This window comes from Erythrolamprus reginae, chromosome 2 (assembly GCF_031021105.1).
Source record: "Erythrolamprus reginae isolate rEryReg1 chromosome 2, rEryReg1.hap1, whole genome shotgun sequence".
Lineage (NCBI taxonomy): Eukaryota > Metazoa > Chordata > Lepidosauria > Squamata > Dipsadidae > Erythrolamprus > Erythrolamprus reginae.
This window is the reverse complement of record NC_091951.1, coordinates 302,936,390-302,949,934: the sequence shown is the minus strand read 5'-3', so window position 1 is coordinate 302,949,934 and position 13,545 is coordinate 302,936,390. Positions and strand designations below refer to the sequence as shown.

The window sequence follows — 13,545 nt, the reverse complement described above, 5'->3', positions numbered from 1 at the left end:
AGACAAACTCACCGAAACGACAGAGGGCCCTCACCCCCGCCTCGCCCTCCATTCATTTTGTGTCAAAAAAACCACCTCAAACCAAGCGAAGGGGAAGGGTCGCGCTTTGCGGCGACGGAGCCGCGGCCGCTCGCCCGCCACGCGGCTCAGGAGGCGTCTTCCCCCCTCCCCTCCGGGTCTTGGGATCAGAGGGCGGGAGGAGGCGTCTTGCGAGCGCGCGGTGCGCTCCTTGTTGTGGCGGGCGGCTCCGCCGGGGCGGGAGAGAGAGGGTGGCGGTGTGTGAGGGAGAACTTCGGCGAGAGAAACTAACGAGGCGATGCTTGCGGTGAGTGGGTTTGTTTGGTCGCCGCTGGGGCGGGGGGTGGGAGAGGGGAGAGGAAGCGGCTGAGGAAAACCGCGGGACGGTTTGTTGTTGTTGCTTTTTTTATTTTTCTCCCCACCGGCTTGTCTTTAACTTTGCAAGCGGGAAAGGGGCTCCTGGGAAGGCGCGGTAGCGGGAAGCCGCCTTGAGCAACCCCAACACCTGGAGCTGGCGCGCCGGCGGGAGGGGAAAAAAGCAGGGCAATCCAGCGCAAAGCCGGAGCGCAAGCTTTGCCTGGCTCAGCCCCCGCGCGTCCTCCGCCCGGGAATGAACCGAAGCGCGCTCCATGAAGCCTCACTAAACGGAAGGGCGCCCGCTCTCCCACCTGAAGGACAAGGCGGGACCGATCTAACCAGGCGGCGGGTGTTTGGCCCCGAGGAACGGAACGGTCTATATTGAAGCAGGACTTCGGTGAAGACAACTCCGTTGAGGAAAAGGCGCGCCCGCTCTCCTTCTCGCAACAGTAGCAACACGAAGGAGCGGAAGACGGTTAATTTTTAATGAGAAATTGGAGATGGGGGAGCGGCGGCTGTGAGAATTGACTTCGAAGCCAACCGCTTTCCGATTCTTTGGATGTCATCATCAACTCTGGCTCAGGTGAACGAGTGTGGAAGGCTGGTTTGTTTTCACGGTTCTCCTGAGCTAAGCTTTGCTTTGCCGAGAATGAAGTTGTGGGCAAAGTGCCTCGGATACGATCTACAAATCCCCCCGCCCCGCAATAGATTTTTATTTTTATTTTTTATTTAGGAAGAGCGCTGCAGAGTACTCTAATAGCCCGATCTCAATCTACGTTTACTTGGAAGTAGGAATTTCCCAAAACGTCGAGGTTATTCAAAATAAAATGCATGTTAGGAATGGAAATCAGTCAAACGGAGCTGATTCTGTAGGGTGTTCTAAACGAAACAGGTCCTAAAGCAGGCTGATCATACACACTGTACAGTAAATACACGACTTTGTCTTGGAAGTAGAAAATATGAAATCTTTTTTTGTGGGGGAAGGGGGAATCAATGGTAACACTGTATATTTTTGCCTGGCTTTTTATGCTGCAATTCTAAAGCACCAAGTGAAGCTTCTCAATTTTTTACAGTTGATTGCAGTAACCCTTCTTCTTCAATTCTATTTAAGATGTCATAAGACTTGGATTGAGGTTTTTTTCTTTTTTTTTGTAAGATAAGCAGTGTGTGATGCCCTTGGCAATTTCAGAACTGATCTTCCAGGTTGAGCAGTCTCTGCATGGAGAAGCATTCACGCCTTGCCCACATTTTAAAGAAAAGGAAAGACAGAATGAAAAGAGCTGTCTTGAGATATATTAAGGACCCTGCAAATCTCTTAATGCTGCCTGGTTAGGGAGAGGTTAATTTTGTTTCAGCAAGACAAGGGTGCTGGTTTCCTGAGATAAATGGGCAGGAAGTGAATTGTTTCCCCTGCTGGCCAGCAGCTCCCAAATGCTTTTTGCACCTGCTAATCTGCATTTTTCCAGTTCCTGGCTGCAAGCCCCCCTCCTCTATTTTCCCCTTTGGCCGTGAAAAAGGCTGCTACATCTTAATTTTCATCTTCTGTTTGTTTTTGTGATTGCGGACCAGGTCCTGATTTACCAAGTGTCCTGTCCTCCTCCATGCAAGTATAACACCCTCCACAATCTGCTCAGCACAGGAAGAGTTAAAGATGATGATGTAAGTAGCCAAGTATTTCAAGGCAGATTTATTCAGCACTTTTTATGTGTGTGCTTGCACACTGATATTTTCTTAGTAAGGTGGAAGAGCAAAACAATGGCAGTGGTAGGAGCTATAAAGGGCAGCTAGCCTTTACCCTGAAGTAACCAGCTTGGAGCTCCATTTCTCTAGTTGCTTTTCTTTTCCAAACATCAGCTCCTTAGTCAACTTTCAAAGATATTTGTCTTGGCAAGAATTTCAGCACATGGGAATTAAACGGTGTGTCTGTTAAACTGATAATGGAGGGGGTTGGGAAATGAAATAACACATCGTTTTGAAACTCCTAATACGCCTTGCCTATGTATTTAGCTGTGTACAGTGATGGTTCAATTTTGTTCTTTCACCTTATGTAGGATTTGTAGAGTTCCCTTTTCTAAGAAGAAATTAACAAATTCTATGTATTTTTACTGGCAAGTTCAGTAGTCTGTGTTTTGCAGATTTTGTCCCTAAAGATATATCCATAGAATCAAAAATAGTATGATTACTCCAGTCTGATTAAATCAGAAAACATTGGGTTTTCTAACTTTGGATCAGACACTTTGAAGTTGTTGTAATGTAAAATAGGACTTGTATTGCAATTATTTTAAATTTAAAAGGATCCCTTAAACAGCTTAACTACCAGTGAAACCTTTAGCATTTCAGTACAATCTATTCACAATAAAAATACTAAAACTTGTCCCACTTCTCAAAAACTTGAAATAGTATTTAAAAGTAGAGTTGCTGAAACAAACAGGATTTATTTTCAAATAAATTATAACTTATGTTCTAGGCACTTGGAAGTTGGTAAGAATTAATCTATAAAAATTAAATAATTGAGTGTTGTTAATCATTTAGGAAAATGGATGATCTGTTACTGAAAAAAAAATAAGGTGTTATATAAGCATATTTGTAAGCAGAAAAAAATGTCTGACATGATTGTGTTTTCTCAAAGTCTTGACCACACCCAAACAATGAAATGCATACATTTTAGTCATCACTGGCAGGAGAGTAAACCACAGTTTTATTAAGACTTCATTCATTAGTTAGAATGTAAGTGCTAACATTTACATTTTCTTTCAACTAAGTTATGTAGAACATAATTGACTTTGGCACCTAATAGTTCCCTTATTACTAAACTGTTAGCATTATAAAAATATCCCTGCTGGTTCAGAGCAAACTTACCTTAATCTAGCATTTTATTGCTCATAGTGATCATCTAAAAAACTTTAGGATGCTCACCAGCAGGAAATACAGACATTCTTCTTTCCTGTTATTTTGCTTTTGCAATTTGTATTTAGAGATATGCTGTCCCCAATCTGGAAGTAACATTGTGCCTTCAGAAGTACTAGCTTATTTTCAAGAATTGACTTGTACATATCCCCCCACCCCCACTTAAAGTTAGTAGATGTTAGAATAATTGTGGCAATTATGCATTAATAGTGAATAGAACAAAGGAAGACCCTAAACTGGGGCAAGAAGAGTAGAGAATCCAATAGTGACTTTTTACAGCTAATGTTTCTATTGAATTTTTACACACTTCGAGATTTGTCAATCACTTTCAATATGCTAGTATTTTAAAAAGTAAATTCCATCTGTCAAACAGTAACAGTTCAACACATCAAAGTATTTCAGTGACAAAAAGTCCTATTGGTGGGTTAACATTAATATCAGAATATTAAGGTCATATTCTGTAATTGCAAAATAGATAAATGAAGTGTATCAAATTCAATATTTTCTACATTTACAGTTGATCAATACTGTAAAGCCTTTTTGATGACATGTAGGTTTTTTTTAAGTGAAAGCATTAATGTTTCACAATGTTTACAATAACTCAAGAATGCCCTCTACAGTATGAAGACTGTTGTGCAAGTACAATGTAGCATAGGAAATCTTAGCCCATACAGGTTTCTTCATGTGGAATTTGCTTCCAGTAATAATATTTATATAATACATTTGCATTCATATATTAACTGAACATGGAAGCCCATCTTATAAGCTAGTGCAAGCATTATCATGCAAACTGATTCTTGAAATGTTTCCTCTATTGAATACCTGATTTATAATTGTAATATATGATTTAGCAATAGCATTTATATTTATATACTGCTTCACAGTGCTTTACAGCCCTCTTTAAGCGGTTTAGAGAGAGTAAGCATATTGCTCCCAACAATCATTTTACCGACTTTTCCCTAAAATCTTTAAAAGTATAAAATGTTATCTTGCTAGTGATAAAATATCCAATGAATAAGTATTAGATGAACTAACACACAAGGAAGAGATACTCATTCTTTATTGCAACTAGACTCACCACAATACATAATCAGGATTCAGGCATAACAATATGAATAAACCCCAAATATCTGTCATTGTATGATAAATTAGTTTAAAGTTTACACTTCTGTACAGTGTACAGAAATTGATTTACAAAGTGACTAAGATTATGCACACAATAAACCAAACCAAATCATGTTCTGCCTCAGCCTGTACCACACCCTACTAGAGTGATAGGGATTTCCTAGGGACAATCTTAGCCACACACCACTATTTTTATTTTATTAGGTTGTTTTTTTAATATTACCCAATCCCAAGATTCTGAAGTGAGTACAAGCAGAAATACAGGAGGCCTCCAATAAATACTAAACAAAAGCATAATACTAAAATACTAAACAAAAGCATCATTAACAAACTCAGCTGTGGACACCTGTTTAAAATGGAATGTGTTTAGGTTATCACTTTGAACACTAGAAGTAACTTCAACAGCAAGACACCAAATTTTCTGCATGCATATTTGAGCTGTTTCATATTCACACATTGATATCCTTGTCCATATAAAGCCAAGACTTTTTAACAAATCCTAAAATCACAGCACAAGTTTTGCTGCCTGGCTTCTGTGTGTTGAAAGACAATTGCATAAACAAATATATTCTTATTCCTGATCTTATCTCTGTACTTTGAATGGGCCAATCCGTAAAAAGTTTAAAGTAAGTAGAGCTTTGCATTGATAAGCAGTGGCAAGATTTGTTTTACCTGTGACCTTGCATAGACAAGATACAGGATAAGGAGCCTTTTACAAGGATGCCAGCTGCAGGCAACTAATGCAGTGATCTGGCTCTCGGGAATGTGTGACTGGACTGCTCATTCAGGCTTAAAGACTGGCTACTGCAAGCAGTTTTATAAGAATTGATGTTTTTTCACATTAAGTTTGATGTCAATGCAATATAAACTTACCTTGAACATGTAATTTGAAAGTACATATTCATCAAAGCTACCATCGTATACCTTTATTATAGAATCAATCCCATTGGATTCAATTGGATGAAATTCTGAACAAACTTTAGCAGAAGCTATTTTATGGCCAATGCACAAATAGTGATTCATATATTGTGGCTGCAATTATAATAGTTTAGAACAAATTATTTCAGAATTAAGCTAAAGCACGATTTTTAAAATTGCTCATTCACTTGAAGAAAAAAATGCCAGCTGTTGCACATAACTTCCATACTTCTACATACTTTTTAAATATAAAGTGTAGAGATGCCAATTATAAATTTTACTCTAAAGGATTTCAAGTACTTTTTCTTACAATCCAGGCATTCAGGTACAAATCCAGCTCCATTTTTTTGCATAGCAAATATCTCAAAAAAAGATCCTACAATTTGAGGGGAATGGGAAAATTAATCTGCTGCTTGTATGTCTTAAAGAATACAATGAGACTTGATAAAAAGAAAGGTAAGCATCAAGATGATTCATAAAGATTAGATTCAATTTTACACTTACTGATAAGATAATTCATTGTTCTTCTGACTAACATCAGTTTAATTACTGGTGAAAAAAAGTTCTCAAATCTCTACACTTATTTCAGTAACTGCTTCCTTACTAGCCACCATTCAGACACCCCTAAGGAAATCACTTTTAAAATTCAAATTAGTTACTTCAATATTAACCTTTTTAGGTGCCTTGGGGTCAGTTGCTGACTGTAGGCGAGTGGTTGGATTACCCAATGCAGCTTTTCTTGGCAAGATTTCAGAAATAATTTGCCATTGCCTGGAGCTAAGAGTGGCCCAAGGGCTTTTTATGCCTCAGGCAGGACTAGAACCCCTGGTTACTGCCCTAGTGACTTAACCACCACAGCAGCTTGGTTCTCAATTAACTTGTTTAAGAGACTTTAAAGTTGGTGAAACTGCAAAGTTGACTATTTCCTGGAAATTACCATAAATGGAAAGTAGATATTTGGCTAATATCAAGCCACATTATACAGGACATATAATTTGTTACTCCCAGCGCCTGATTAAAATGGGCTTGCTCTAATGGCTCAATTACATCCGCATAAAAAATAGATCAACTCCACTGTAGTGAGTTCTTGAACAATAGGAGTGCTGCTGTTTTAATTATGAACAAAAGATCTTGCATCATGCAGAATAATGGGAGTCACCTCTAACTGTGCTTTCTTTAATTAAAGACCAGCACATCAACTAATGGTTCATGAAATAGTCACTGAATTAAAAAGAAAAACAAGCCTATTGCTCATAAATTACGGGTGCCAAAATACTTAAAAATCACTCCTTTGTGTATTTGAAAGGCATCCGCTGGGTCCCCCCCTCCAAAAACCCGGTCAAGCAATCCCACTACTCGCAACCAACCACAACACCTTGCAGCCTTGCGTATCCTGAATTGCAGCAAAAGCTTTCCCAGCCTTCTATTTTAAGATTTTTTGCCTGAATTGTGCAGTTTTTAATTACCGCACAAAAAAATAATCACATTGAATCACATAATCCCCCCACCCTGTGGCTGAAGGGAGTGCTTTATTAGCCGATCCTTGTTTAATTCTGTTTGTATTTAGGAGCACTGCTCGCAACTTATGTTCAGGGTCTTTTCAGCAACTGTCGGCCACAGGTCTTGACAGAAAGATCTGTTTAACGACCTTTTAAGCTTGTCCCGCGTACTCCTCTATACCTCTATATATATTTGCTGGCTGGGGATTCTGGGAATTGAAGTCCAAATATCTTCAAGTTGGGGAAACACTGCTCTGTACAATCTTGGCTTAAAAGTTGCCAAGATTATACAGAGCATATTCAACTCCCAGAATTCCGCAGTCTGCTTTGCTGGGAGTTGGAAATCCACATGCCTTAAAAAGTTGCCAAGGTTGGAGACCTCCCGCTCTCTACCGTCAATCTTTCTTTTCCTGTGTGGTGTTCCAAACAACTTAAAAAAGAGGCGGAGCACAACGGAACTTCCCTCCCTCCCCTTCTCTCTCGCCAAGCTGCCAGTTTAGGCGGCTCTGCAAATCCCGGCCTCCTCCGAGACCTGCCTTTGTTTTCATTGGACGGCTCCTCTGAGCCAATGAGAGCGTGCCGGGACGAGCCTCGAGCTGGCGGGGGTGGGCGCGCGCCGTGTGAGGAGCCGAGATTGTTTCCAGTGGGCAGGACGGGGCGGAGGGAGGACCTGATTGGCGACCAGTTCTTTCCAGCCCCCGCTAACGGGGTAGCGAGGGCGCTCTCGATCGGCCGGATCTCCGAACGCCTCGTTATTCCCCCCCCCCTCTCCTTTGAATCCGGATTCCTGCTCACCCGCTTTTGTTTGTGTTGTGTGCTCTTTCTCTTTCTCCCTTGTTGCCTCTCCGTGATGCCGCCCCTTCTGGGCCCTTCTCCTTCTCTTGCGTGGCCTGGCGGCCTCTTTCCACCGCGGGGTTAATCCGCAAGGAGGAAAAAGAGGAAGCGCGGAGGCCCCTCCCTCGGCTCATGCCTCAGCCCCGCCGCCCCGCCGCCGGAATCCCGAAGAGCTGCATGGACGGGCATGGGGACAGCGGCCCCTCTCTGCGCCATCGCCGCCTACGCCGCCGAGGTTGAGGAGCAGCAACGCCGCCCCGGTCGTCAACCGCGCCCCCCGCCTTCGGCCGCCCTCGTCGTGCTGCTGAGCCTCGGGCTGCTCCTACACGCAGGTAACCACCCGCCGCTGCCCCTTTCCGAGAGCGGGGAGGGGAAGAGTCGGAGTGGTGGGGGTCTTAATGGGGATTTGGAAGCAAATGGACCACGAAATAGGGGCGCGGGGAGGGATGTCCCGCCGGCCACAGAGTTGTTTGGAGTATTTCGTCGTTTTTAAAAAAAATGGGTTGTTCGCTTTTTCCGAAAGGAGAAAAAAACCCGTTTGAAAACATTGAAAAAGTAAAACTTTTTAGAAGAAAGTGTTTGTCGCGAGGACACTTGAAGTTTGGATCAAACCAAAAAAAAGAGGGGGGGGAGTTTGGGTCAATTCAAGGCTTGTTGCGCCTGCTAGATTAAAACGGGAGGGGGGAAAAAGCGCCTTTGTTTTTGATGTGCAAATCCGGAGAGTCTGACCCGCTCGAGGGCCTCTCTGCCCCTTGCCAAAAAAAAAAGAAACACCCGACGGGGGGCTTCGGCGTCCCCTCCGCGGTGCGGATTCGGCCAGATTCGAGGGAGGCGGAGGGGGGGGGGGTTGCGACCGGCTGCGTCGGGGTTTGATTGGCGCTGGGCCTTCCCTGCCTTCGGTGTTTACTGAGGCGGAGCTGGGATCGGGTTTCTCTCCTTGCTGCCGCTCCCTCCGCGGGCAGGAAGAGCGTCTCGGCTCCGTGATCTGCTGCTGCCGCCGCCGCCAGTGGAGGATCTCGGGAGAGGGAAAATGGAAGCAATCGCGGTGTTTGAAAGGCGTCCTTCCAGCCTCTACGGCAGCTCTTAACATCAATTGCTTCTGGTGGCTGGAATCCTGTATATTTTCTAACATAGCCCGCCTGGGTATTTTATTTTATTTTATTTATTTATCATACAAGTACATAGTATTACAGTATGTGTTAACATAACATAAGTATAAAGTAGAAATAGAAAGGATAAAAGCAGCAGGACAGGGACGGTAGGTTCTGAAAATATTTTTGATCACATTTGTTCGTCTGTTTCTGCAAGGTAGCTTTGCGGTCTTTTTTCCCAGTGATATTCTGAGAGTTACACACAGTTAGCAAACAACTAACTGGCAGGTAGCAGGTTAAACAAAGCATATTGGGTTAGTACAGATAGGGTTCTATGAGTGGTACAATTTCTCTCTCTTGTTCTTTGTGAATAAAGATTGGTCAGTTACACTTTTTAAATACAAAATTGATAGTTGTTGGGGTGTGTGTGTGAAAATAAAAATCTTTTATATACAATGCAAAAGATCACCAGCAATTTGATATGGTAGTTGTTCTTAATCAAGATGAAGAGCAACAACCTTGCAATAAAGTCATTTCAAAATCTATGTATTTAGCCATTCAGCCATAGATTAAGTGTTACTATTTGAAAACATTAGCTTAGCCTTCCTTATATTATTTTTTGCAGGAAGAAAGCAGTGTTTATGATAGTCAAAAGTCAGAAATAGTTTGGTAGGATTTTTTTTCAGACTAATACATTTTATTTAAATAAGCCTTTTGAATGTGTTTTAATCGGAAACCCTGCCCTTCTGACATTTGTAATGTGCAATTCATGGCTTATATTTTAATTTATTGTAGGAATGCTGAGTACATCCACCCTCCCTTCCCTGGTATTTATGGCCAACAAGAATCTTGGTGTTTAAGTGTCTATATATTTAAAATATAGGCACCCATCTTATAACAAACTGGGCAGATAAATGTTAACTATGTATGTTTCTAAAAGCTGTCCAAGTGGTTTGGAAAGCTTTACAGAGTAAGGAAACACTGTTTGACACATTCTGCTTCTGGATTCTTTGTGTGAAGGCTAATTAAACCCTACTTAACTAAATTTAAATATCTGAGGTCACATTATGTTACTACATTGCATGCATACCATATTTTTCTAAGTATAAAATGCACCTTAATTTGGGGAGAGGAAAACAAAGAAAAAAGACCTGTACCTCCTAGTGATTTGCCAAACAGCACATATGATATACAGTGGAACCTCGACATACGAGCAGCTCTATTTACGAGCTACTCGAGATAAGAGCTGGGAGGGGAGCGACATTTTTGTTCGCCTCCCGAGCTCACATTCGGGATACGAGCACCAAGGAGCTGTTAGCGTTCGGCTTCAGGAGACAGCTGCGAAGCGGCGCGCGTGTTTTAAAACGTCACAGCCGGCCTGGGGGGCTCGGGGGGAAGCCCCCGAGCCCCCCAGGCCGGCTGCCACGTTTTAAAACACGCGCGCCGCTTCGCAGCTGTCTCCTGAAGCCGAACGCTAACTTCCGCGTTCGGCGGCAGCGGGTTTTTTTGTTGTTGCACGGATTAATTGACTTTACATTGTTTCCTATGGGAAACAATGTTTCGTCATACGAGCGTTCCGACTTACGAGCCTCCTTCCGGAACCAATTAGTCTCGTAAGTCGGGGTTCTACTGTACACTGTTTGCTGTGTATTTCTGTACATGTGAGCCTGACCCATAGAAATAGTAAAGAATTGGAGAAATGTACATTATGATAGTATATTAATCCCAGAAAGTTTTCTTAAATGTAATCACACTTGCTCCCAATTATTTAAATAGAATTACTCCAAACATGACTAAGTCAGAGTTTAACTCAGCTGCCTTATCTTAATAATAATAATAATAATAATAATAATAATAATACTAATACTAATACTTAATACTAAAACAGAACATTTCAGATTATACATTTACAGATCTTTAAGATTGGCTTTCTGGAATTATTCTGCTATTCAAAAGAAGATGCAATAGCACTGGGCCTCTTCAGATCAAGCATTTATTTTAAAAAGCTTCATTTTGTTAAGCTTTTGTTAAGTTGTCTAGAACAATAATAAAGCACTCTTTAAAAATAAGTCTAATAATTTGAACTTTCTATAGGCATTTATAGTTAATGACTTACCTCCTTGTACCAAAAAAACAGTGCAGCAATTTGTCTGCCTGCAGTTTCAGTTTCACTTTCATTATAGCAAGTCTTGTCCCCAATTTCAATCAATCAGCTGGGGAGGCAGATAATCAGTGGCTTGTGCTAATCAGGCTCTGCTGTTGTTTGCTGCAAGGAAGTAAATTAATCTTTGAGGGTGGGGGTGGCTGGGCTACATTCAGTGTATAAGACCCACCCAAGTTTTCACCCTCTTTTGGCTGGTAAAAAGGTGCGTCTTATACAACACACATTCAGTGAATGTGCCTTGGCTTCTGAAAAAAAGTATAAAAGTCCCATCAAATGAATTTGAGTCCTTTTCCATGACTTTCTTTGTGAACTGGGAAATTAAATCAGGCTCAAATGAGCAGGATTGGGAATACAAATTAATCTCACTATGTTGATGAACGTGAGTGTTGCTTTTATGAAAAGTTGGATATGAAATTGGATTTCTTGGTCTATGATATTGAGTGATAGACAAAAAAAATGCATCCTGCCTATCATTATTATAAAATGAAGGTGAGGAGTATGATCTGATGACCATGGCTGCGATTTGTTCTGAATAGAACTTTTCTTAATTTTTTGATATATTATTTTGTATAGAAAACATTCAAATGCAGTTGTAGAAGCACACTAAACAATTTATCTACAGTTGAATGGTGGTTCAAGTATGGGTTTGAATAAAGTATTGCACTACAACACAGGTATCAAACTCGCCACATGATGTTTTGTGATGTTTTTCACATTTGGGAAGCTGGGGTGGGCATGGCTTGCATGTGATGCATCTACCCCATGGACCCCCAGTTTGGTTGAGTATCAGTAAGGGAATTACACAGAGCTGTATTTTATCACCATTATTCAGTTTGTTTCCTGAAGTGATTGTGTAGAAATCAGACCTGGAACTGCTTGAATTCGGAGCGAAGGTTAGAAAAAGATAGTTTTGAGGTACACCGATGATATCAAACTATTGCCTGAAAATAAGAACTGGAAAAATGCTCTGGAAAATAAGGTGAAAGTGAAAAACTAGGGTTGAGTCTTCAGATAAACAAAGATAATGAAGACAGCTGCAGATTGACATGAAAAAAACCAGTGAAGAGGAAATTGTGTTAGTTTAAGAATTTATCTTCCTTGGATCAAAAATTGTTCACAATGGTAGTTCTAGTCCTGAAATCAAATGAATTTGATAATGTTAGGATGCACTACAATGGTTAACAAGAATAATCTGGAAAAGCAGAGATAGTTAGAGCAATAGTCTTCCCTATGTATGTGTATGAGAGTTGGACACTAAGAAGGGCTGATTGAAGAATTGTACTTTGAACTGTGGTGTTTCATTTTTGTATTGGGTAGATTGGCTGAAGCGATGCATGTAGACAAGGCCGAAGCCATGAGAGTCGGCCTCTTACATTTTCTAGGACGGCCTCTTGGGCTGGATTCGGCCCATGGGGCCTTGTGTTTGACACACCTGTTCTAGATTATCCGTCAATTAGAAGGGATATTGAACATAGATTAAGGATGTATTCTTACTAATCCTTTATTAGGGAGAATTTTTTCAGTAATTGGTGGGATTTATTTTTGTATAACCATAAGAGGTCAAAGCTGTCTTTTTTTGGAATGTGCTGTTGTGGAAAATAAATGACTATTGATACAATATTTATATGCACTTAGGGTCCTGCGTAGATGGTGATAGTTTATTAAATTTGTGTGTCACATCTCCAGTGATTATTGTGTTAAAGGGGTTATGGGTCTTTTCTCAAAGAGGTTAATTATATCAAATGCTAATATTTCCCTGTTGAATCTTCTGCTCAGGTGATTGTCAGCTGCAGACACCATGTCGAATCCAGAAGTGCACTACAGACTTTATATCCCTAACGTCTCACCTGAACTCAGCCATTGATGTATTTGATGTGGAGTTTTGCAAAGCCCTCCGAGCCTATTCGGCTTGTACCCAACGTAATTCCAAAGTCTGCCGTGGCAACTTGGTCTATCATTCTGCTGTGTTGGGGATTGGTGATCTCATGAGCCAGAGAAACTGTTCTAAAGATGGTCCAACATCCCCTACTAATCCTGAAGTTGTTCATGATCCTTGCAATTACAGTGGCCGTCAGGCAACCAGAGATTATCGTGGAGGAGAGCAGATTCCCCCTACTTACTTTTTCTGTGGCTTGTTTGGAGATCCCCATCTACGGACCTTTAAGGATCATTTTCAGACATGCAAAGTGGAAGGGGCTTGGCCGCTCATAGACAACAACTATTTATCTGTGCAAGTGACAAATGTTCCTGTGGTCCCAGGATCCAGTGCTACTGCAACAAATAAGGTATGCTTTGTGTTATCCTTTATCGCCTAGCTTCAGAAGCTCAAAAATGTGAAGGTTAACATTTTTTTTCATAATACGCAAAACTAATAATTCTGGTGATGTACAATCTATTGTCAGTGAGTAAAATGAGTTGATTCTTGGCAACTAAAGAATGCATAGTTGTTCTGACCTAGGCTTCCTGATGAAATAAAATGGCACAATGGCATCTCGCAAACCTCTTTTTATTTGTAATGGCTGATAATTATTTTTATGATCAGCCATAATAAGTCCAAACAAAGTAAAACAAGTCTGACTAAAGCCTTTCAGGAAAAGGCAGATAACACCTTGCTCTTCTTTGGAAAACTGCC

General features: G+C 41.2%; 1 protein-coding gene across 1 annotated transcript in view; it reads left to right on the top strand.

Annotated features, from left to right (window-relative positions):
- The first annotated feature begins 231 nt into the window (after nucleotides 1-231).
- RGMB (repulsive guidance molecule BMP co-receptor b) overlaps nucleotides 232-13,545 on the top strand; it is a 34,665-nt gene continuing 21,351 nt past the window's right edge. The window contains exons 1-4 of the mRNA XM_070742984.1: nucleotides 232-325; nucleotides 1,945-2,034; nucleotides 7,752-7,990; nucleotides 12,690-13,198. Of these exons, the coding sequence (XP_070599085.1) occupies nucleotides 2,027-2,034; nucleotides 7,752-7,990; nucleotides 12,690-13,198 (756 nt within the window). The 5' untranslated portion in view covers nucleotides 232-325; nucleotides 1,945-2,026. The remainder of the gene's footprint in view (nucleotides 326-1,944; nucleotides 2,035-7,751; nucleotides 7,991-12,689; nucleotides 13,199-13,545) is intronic.